The sequence below is a fragment of the Poecilia reticulata genome, chromosome 6 (genome assembly GCF_904066995.2).
Source record: "Poecilia reticulata chromosome 6, P_reticulata-male-v2, whole genome shotgun sequence".
Lineage (NCBI taxonomy): Eukaryota > Metazoa > Chordata > Actinopteri > Cyprinodontiformes > Poeciliidae > Poecilia > Poecilia reticulata.
Genome location: NC_088835.1, coordinates 21,146,226 through 21,154,824, shown reverse-complemented (window position 1 = coordinate 21,154,824; position 8,599 = coordinate 21,146,226). Strand labels below are relative to the sequence as shown.

At 38.6% G+C, this 8,599-nt stretch overlaps 1 protein-coding gene across 1 annotated transcript; it reads right to left on the bottom strand.

Moving 5' to 3' along the window:
* Positions 1-1,872: 1,872 nt before the first annotated feature.
* On the bottom strand, positions 1,873-7,857 carry LOC103466678 (MOB kinase activator 2). Its single transcript, XM_008412442.3, has 5 exons — positions 6,952-7,857; positions 4,440-4,579; positions 4,261-4,357; positions 3,336-3,460; positions 1,873-3,247 (listed from the first exon to the last, which is right to left on the bottom strand). Exons 1-5 carry the CDS (start codon positions 7,032-7,034, stop codon positions 3,009-3,011), a joined length of 684 nt encoding a protein of 227 aa, XP_008410664.2. The 5' UTR covers positions 7,035-7,857; the 3' UTR covers positions 1,873-3,008.
* Positions 7,858-8,599: the final 742 nt, after the last annotated feature.

The following is an 8,599-nucleotide window of genomic DNA, read 5'->3' as shown; positions in this document are numbered from 1 at the left end:
TCAGTTTGCAGCCTCGACTCAGTCCAGCATGTGCATTAACACATCTTCAACCTGCCTAGAGAACAAGCCTCGGAGTGTGTGTGACTGCAGGTGTGTGCGGTCACACACACTCCAGGCAACACACATGTATCCTCTCTCCCTCTCTGAGTCCTTTGCAGATAAAACACCTTGCAAGATTCAGTTTTCATTACTTGTGTCTGCTCGACAACTCAGACTGAAATCAAAGACTGTGCTTTAGATATCTTTGTTCGCTCCATTTTTAATTTAACCTTTTCACTATTTTTGCCCTGGTTTTCTTCTCATGCCTATAATGCCAGCAACGTTTTATCCCTGAGATAGGATGAAAGAGAAACTTAATAAATTAAAGCTTCTACATGTGGATTTTGCTTAACCCCTGCATCACCACAGCATCTCCGAAAATAATGTTTTAATAAATAGATAAAACTATGAACTCTGACCACTAGGAGCTGCTAAAATGCCTCTGATGCGATGACTTTTGTGGACTATAAGCCAGCCATAAGCCACCATGTAGGCTGTATTTACAGTTGATGTAATGTTTTGTGTGTTTAAAATCATCATGACTAATGTAAAAAAGGGGTTGAAACATTAATCTTTATGTCATTAATCAATATAATGTATTACACTTAATGATTTGAGTTACAAGACCCATCGACTTGTGACCAGTGGCTAAAAGAAATGCTCTCTATATCACATCATATTTATATCTCAGAAATTCTGGTTGCTCTGATTGTTGGGGGTACTAATTGTTGTGCATCTGGAAACTTTGTGAAAAAAAAAAATAACGTGATTATTTTTTTCTAACTTAAATTGATGGTGGGCCAGCTGCTAAAAACAATACGAATTCATTGTGAAGCTATTGTACATCTTTACCAGGGGTGCCAACAAATGTGAACACCGTAAGATGAATCACCCCAGTGAACGTTACATTGTGACATGAACTCCAGAATAAAACAACAATTATGTTGCATATGTCAAATATAAGTAGACAATGAGTGCTCAGTGCAGCAGAACCAGACAGAGCATGCAGAAATTAATTCATAACACCAGAATGATAGGTGGCGTTTCTTTAAAATATGTTAAAATGTAATTGATTGTCTCAATTTTTGCCATGGGTTTGACTGCTTGGTTTAATTAATCGATTTCATTCAATGACTTGTTTTGGAGGTTGCAGCTGCATGGCTTTGGTCGCCCCTTAGTGGTGATATAAGGAATTACAAGATGACCAGCTAAAAAATGTGCAAACTCTTGTCTTTTATTGTTAAAAGAGCAATCATGCTCATGTTCACCTTTTTGCGATATATATATATTTTTACTTTTCACGTGTTTGAAAGCGTTGTGATTAAAACATATATTGTTAGTTAGAAAAGAAAACTGATGCATTCCGATTGGTAGGATGATCAACTGCAAGTTATATGCAAAAAAAACAAAACAAAAAACAAACAAACAAAATAGTTGCAACTAAAATTGTTATACTGTTATAAATGGCTACATTACATTTTTAAAAAGGCTGCGGTAAATTAATTACAAATACTAAAATTATAATATCCCTGGTAGTATTGCACAGCTTAAAACACTGATGTAATAAATAATACACTTACTAGCCTCTTTAATAGGTATACTCCTTTTCCATATATAACTGATTTATATCTCAATGGTACAAATTCAACAAGGTGCAACAATTATTGAGATTTTTTTTTCATATTGCACAACAGAATCAAGAAATTGCAGCAGACTTGTCAGTGAAATGGAGAATGGTGAAATGTGCATTTCACCATTCTCCAAATGGTGGATAAGAACCTCAACGGAGTACAGTGAACTTAAGCTTTTCTTTCTTTGATATGATGACAATAATTTGTTTCCAGAAATCACATTTCTTTTATTTTGCATTCTTACAAAGTATTTTTTTTCATAAACTGAATTCATGCAAGGAATCAACATGTTACCTGTGGTAAACAGTAACAGTCTATGAATAACGATTTACCACAGATAAGATATACAACATAAATGTCTTTAACTTACAGTTATGCTTAAGTTTATTTTGCAAGATAACAACTAAGCAACAACATATTTTTTCAAATCTTTTTTTTTTTTTTTTAGTGGCAGAGACAGGATAAAATATGCATGATGGTTGCAAATAATTTCTTTAAGCTCTATCACAAAAGAGAAAAATTTTTTTTTTGAAAAAGTTGATAAGAGCTTGAAAGATTCCCCCATTGTGGGGCAATAAAGGAATTTCTATTTTATTTATGGGATCTTGGTAATGAATCAGGGTTGGATACTGAAATGTCTCAATAAACAGGATAAAATGGTTTGTGCACAGTTGCATAAAAGATGGATGGCACCACTTTGCATTGTTTTTATGCTAAAATCCAAAATCTCAAATTAAAGAAACAAAAAGGGAGCAAAAATAATTAAAAAAAATCAGGTATCCTCCAGTTTACAACACCAAACTGTTATAAGTCCAAAATTTCACATAATAATTTCTTTTAATAAAAAGCATTCAGTCGCTCATCATGTCACACAATCTTTTCTCACAAATATTTATACAAAGATTGAGCAGAACCTTAATCTGCAGAGATGAACGTTTATAGCAACTACATCCACACTTCACTCTTGTGGGACCTCAAGAATCCTAGTACAGCAACATCTCCATTTGGCTGGCCAAGGTCAACTCTTGAAGTAACATTTAAGTTGAATCTTACATGAAAAAAGGTGTGGATGACGACAATAAAATAATGAACAGTTATGCTAAAAACCAACATGCAATATAGATTTAATGATAAAAAAACAATAACTGAATAACTGAGCTCCCAACTGGAAGCATAACTCTCATATCATCTTGGCATTTTACATCTTCCAGACTTGTCTTTAAAAAAAAAATTAAAAAATAAATCTAAGCTATGACATATATTGGAGTTCTACAAAGAAGAGTCTGATATTACAGACTGCAACCAATAAATAAGCAACAGTAGGGAAAGTTGAGCGTTTCATCCGTGCCGCTCCAGAGCAGTAATAAGGTCCTGCAGAGGCTTCATGTCTTCAGGCTCCAGCAGCGAGTGCTGCTGGCAGAAAAGAGTCAGGTGGGAGAAAAGAGTGTTGAGGTGTGGGTGCAGGTCCAGAGCGAGGACCTCACTGTAGTGAGACCAGTAAATGTGAGCCAGGGTCCTTAAAAGCAGCAGGAAGACCTTCTGGACCAGGAAGATGAATCCCGTTGGAAACGTTGCACCTGAAGTAAAGAAAAGAAGCAAAGATATTAAGTTCCAGCTGGATGAAGACGTGTGGCAGAGCAACATAAAGATATTAGTGCGAGCTACCTGCTTTAGTGGGGAACACGTCTTCGTCAGTCAGAAGCTCTTGAATGTATGACATGGCGTAGTCAAAGTATAGTGGAGCAGAGCATTTCAGTTTCCTGCCGTGGTCATCAGTCCAAAAGTAGACCCTGGAAAAGGGAACAAAGACCCTCATGAGGAAGTGACATATTGTGTCAGATGGCTCCTTCTTCCCATTGAAATGATGCTAAGTTACACAATATATTGAATCACAGTATCTAAATACTCCATTCAGTTCAGACTGTCTGAACTGAAGACCTCTAAATCCAGGCGTTATTGGTTTGTTCCCTAGATCACATTTCAAGTGTTGTTTTTGGACAATTAGACAATTTAATGTTAAATTGATTTAAACACTAGGGGTTGCTTTGTTGTGATTAAGTTTTTTTTTTTTTAATCATCCTATAAGAGCTTACAGAACTTTTTGCTGGATACCTTTTAGTAAACAATTTTGTTCTGGTCATTTTATATGCACATGGTTCATTATTCTGTCCCCAGAGAATATTCACAACCACTACAAACAACATGTTGGAGCCGCTAGGCGCTAACATCTTTAACTCTCTGGTATTTAAATAAATCCTGTTCAATCGTAATGCGAGCAAGGTAGAATGCTTCACACTTTTTGATTCTTTGAAAGAATCAAACATTCACTTTAAGCAAAAATAGACATGTACTAGAAAGGGAAAGATATTCCCTTTATCTGTATAGTTACAGTTTAAGATACATTTCAAAATGTTTTTTTTCCCGTAATTTGTTACTGCCCTTCATAGCTAATTATTTTTACTCTTTTCTTGTGTTATTTTGCCCTTAAAACCTCTAGAATTTGAACATAACTATCTTTGTATGCACCTTGTCATGTAATTTTCACCTTTAGCCGCCCTACATGGCTGCAGTGCAATGCTCAGTAACTTACATGTTGCCTGGTCCACAGGCGGTTGGGCAAGTGCTGGGAGTGCAGAACTCTGACAGAGCGCTGGAGAACAGGTTTATGTGCTTGAAAAAAGCCACAGCTGAAACACAACAGACATGAATACCAGTAGCCATGTTTTTCCTGGTACCTATTGTGGAACACAAACATCAGCTGATACTCACTGTTGCTGGCCAGCCACTCTGCTTTGTCCATGCCAGGCGGCAATGATATGAGGGCAAACATGTTGGCATCTGTGATCCTCTGGCAAGCGTTTTGCCGCTGCAGATACGGACACTCCTCCTGGTTATTGTTGTTGATTCCGCTTGGGAAGACGGCATAAAGTTAATGAAGCGCAGGAACAAAATTAGAAAGGCTGCAGAATGGGGAAATACAGCCCCGTAAAACTACCAATGGGCTTGGGGGATTAATTATTCCTCCTGCAGTTTGGAGATAATGCACTCGTCTGTCTTGAGCCTTTTGTTGCTGGCTCACACATCAGGACAAACATAAAAAATACTGCAAAAACAGCAATACTTCAGCAGTTAATGCAATAAAGCCAATCAAATCAGGGCTGTGGTAATTACTGCTAATGAGGCCGACCGCTGCAGTGGTCAGGGTTGCAGAGAAAGCAAGTGGACGGAGTAAAGCTGTGAGGCTTTGCACCACTTCCCAGTTACATGTGTCGAGGATGATATTGGGACATGTTTGGAGTTACTGCAGGGAATGCTTTATGCAAATGTCAATGTATTCTGGAAAGTCAAACATGGCAACGTAATTTGACTATTTAAAACAGGGTGATAGGTTTGACTGCTCTGTTGAAAGTCAACACTTTTCCCTGAAACATTGGTGGGGAATTTAAGTTTTTTTTTTTTTTTAAGCAATAGTAATCCAAAAAGTGTGTCTCAAAATCAGATTGGATGGAGAGCATCTGTAAATTACCATTTGAAGTCATGTCACAGATTGTATGGATTTAAGGCTGAACTAATTCTAATATAATTCTAATATAATTTCATAAAGGATAGGTTTTTGGAATGCATGATTTGTGGTTATACTGTAAATGATTTCCTCACCAGAGGTCTCTTTGCATTTGCTTTACACTCATATTCAGATGATAAATGAGCAGCGAGATCTCAAAAACAGATGTTTTTTTTGACCTAGCCCTACTTTGAACTGGCACATCACTTTATCCCTGACCTGGAGATGAATAAAGGAGATGGGGCATATGAAAAGGAAATAAATCACAATAGGGAGAGAAGAAACACAAGGTTAGGGAGGAATGAAACAAATAACAAAAATAAGGAGTGAAATAAAAGGAGGACGCGTGCCAGGAAGACAGGAAGGAAACACAGGAATAACGCACAAAAGGAAATTATGGGAAGTAGGATGAAAGAAAATGAGACATAAAGACATGAAGAATGGAAGGAGGCCCACCACAACAAGACCTACTAAAGGCAACAAGATGGGTAGGAAGAACAATAGGCAGGAAGGAAGGAGTATAGCAGGAAGAAAAAAAATATAGAAAAGAAGGGAAACAGAAACAATCTACCGGTAACATTCTTAGGCTATGTAGGAGCCCTGAATTATGTTTAATTAAGTGACTCCTGCTAGCAATTTATTGAAGTTCAATTTAAAGGTATCAAAGTAATGGTGGCTAAATAAATACAAGCTACATTTTCTGATTTTAATTGTAAAAACAAAAACGACACCATGTTTTTAGTCTTTCCTCCACTTCACAATAATACATTGTGTTGATCTCTTACATCAAATTCTTCAAAAAATACATTGAAGATTTGTGGTTGTAAAGTGACAAAACGTGGGAAAAGTTCAGCTTAAAAACTTTAGTGTTTCTAAAGTACAGTGAACAACGCAGCTGCCATGCAGTTTTCAAATGTCCACACAGGCAGCAGCTGAAGGTTTACACAGAGTGACCTTGCCTATTCTGATAAGGAAAACACTGTTCTCTGTATGAGGTTTCACTCCTCCCTCCCTCCGGTCTGGTGTAAATATGTGTGAGAGAGAGGTGTGGCTGGGGAGAGACAATTTGTTTAATGGTTCGAACAGGAGGTTTTTGTCTAAAAAGGTACAAGTACTGGGGTTAATAGCGACAGTGAAGAATGTAAACATTTGCTATGTGTGGCACAGTAGCACAAATCCAAGCCAAACTCCTCTAATGTCCACAGGAACTTCTTATACTAACATCCTGCTCTTCTGCAGCTTCACGGCGTTAACTCAATTACCAGCCTCCTGGCTGCCAGGAGGCTGCGCACACAAGCACAATGAACCCGGAGGCCATTCGTAGCGTTATGTTTGTGTGTAAACAGACTTGTTTTTGGCCATCTGGTCACCTTTCTGTCAGCCGTGGGGCTGAAGTTAATGTTCTTTAGCATAGACGGTAAGCTGGAAAATTAGGAGCAACCAACATGCGTTACTGGTGTAAGAGAAACCCACAATCACTGATGGCATCACACAAATATGTAACACACACACACACACACACAGATATTTAGTTTTTGTCTGGAGGGCATTCCTCTGAACCATGTGTAGTCAGGTTTCTGTAATAGTTTCAGTTTGTTCAACATTTGGATTCATAAGAGAAGATCAAGACAACAGCAGAAACAGAAAAAGACAGACAGAGAGAGAGAGCGCAAGAAAGGACATTTATTTAAATGCAAACCATGAAGTAATGCAACTTACAGTTTCTCATTGTGGATGTCAGACGGCTGAGGAGTCTTGGTGTCCACCTTTGTAGCCGAGGGGTAACTGTGGCAGCCCCCCATGGCGTAAAGCTAAGAGCAGAGCTGTTTGCTGAGCCAGCCCCACTTTTCCATCCCAAACACACTAACCCACACACTCCTGCACACTGTGGGCAGCATACGTAAAGTCCAGCTCCAACACAAACATACCTCAGCAGCTTGCGAACAGGCTCACATAACTCTCTCACACACACACACACCAAATAAATCCCTTCTTCAAGATGTTTCCCAAATTACAGTTGGAGTTCAGGCAAAATGACGCTTTCCAGCTGTCTCTTTCCGTTTTTGTTTTTTTCTTTTTTTTGCTCCACTTCTCCAGTGTCAGTGTGTTTATGTCTCCTTTGTCTGGAGTCCCACACCCAGCAGGCTCCTCCTTCTCTTCTCTCTTGGTTCGAAGCAGACAGGCAGGTTTCTCTACAACCCATAAAAGTACAAAACAACTCCACCTTCCTCCCCACCCGCTCGCTTCACATGAGTGGACGCTACACAGATGGAACAGCCAGGTACAGATGACAAACTAATAGTGCAAAAGTTTTGCCAAAACAAATAAATCTTTGGAAAAGTGCGGGAGAGAAGAAGAGCGTAAAGAAGCAGCTGGGGAAGCTGGATGTGGGATTGATATATTTGCGAGAGTTATGTAGGAATGCGATGACAAGCAGTGGAATGGAGACACACACCCGCGAATGATATCTAGATAAGATTACAAGATGAAAATAGCCAATACGAGATGTGCAGGAGCACAGGAAAGGGGTCTGAAATAAATGAGGCAGCTTTATGATGGAGATGATATGAGGGTGTAGCACAAATGTGGATGAGACGCAACCAAATCCACCTGAGCCTGAAGTAAACAAGAATATGGGAGTCCTGTTCTCCACATCCTGGCTTTGTTTGCTTTGTGAATGAGACAACAGGCCCCGAGTGGTGAGTGAGACAAACGGACGCTCAAGTTTCTTCCTTTTTTTTTTTTTTTGACATGTTTATTAGGTTCATATCTGAATGTACAGGCTAAATAGACGACAGGTAACAGACACGATACTCCCAAAGGAAAATAAAGAAGAAAAGAAAAAAAAACAAAAAAACACCAGCATCAGTTCACTTTACAAAAAAAGGCATTTAACACGGCTGTCTTTGCCAACACTTTCCCCAACATACACACACACACGCACACAGATTCAAAAATAAGCTAGAGTGCGAGAAAAACTCTAAAATGGCCTAAAAACTATATAATGCCTTGCAAAAGTGTTCATATTTCTTGAACTTTTATCATGCTGTAAAAATCTGAAAACCATAGAAGGCATTGGTTCTCATCCTCTATTATTTTTTCCAACTTGTAAACTAAGAGAAGTCAACAATTGCTGCCTTAAAGAAAGCCACTGTTAAAAGTCTTGCTTCTCGTTTGCTACATGCCATACAGGGCACACAGCAAACATGTGGAGCAAAGTCTTCTGGTCAGCAGAGGAAAAAAGCTGAACTCATAGGCCAATATTACAAACTATCACTGAACACAACATCAACATCTTAAACTATGGTGGTGGCAGTGTCATGCTGTGTGGATGTTTGTCTTTGTTGGGAACAGAAAAGTTGGTCAA

Excerpts from the sequence above, each read along its gene's own strand:
- LOC103466678 (XM_008412442.3), bottom strand. The coding sequence starts at position 7,034 with ATGGGGGGCTGCCACAGTTACCCCTCGGCTACAAAGGTGGACACCAAG. Across the intron at positions 4,358-4,439 it reads AGAGTGGCTGGCCAGCAACA|CTGTGGCTTTTTTCAAGCAC; the intron begins GTGAGTATCAGC and ends GTTGTGTTTCAG. Across the intron at positions 3,248-3,335 it reads CGTGTTCCCCACTAAAGCAG|GTGCAACGTTTCCAACGGGA; the intron begins GTAGCTCGCACT and ends TCTTTACTTCAG.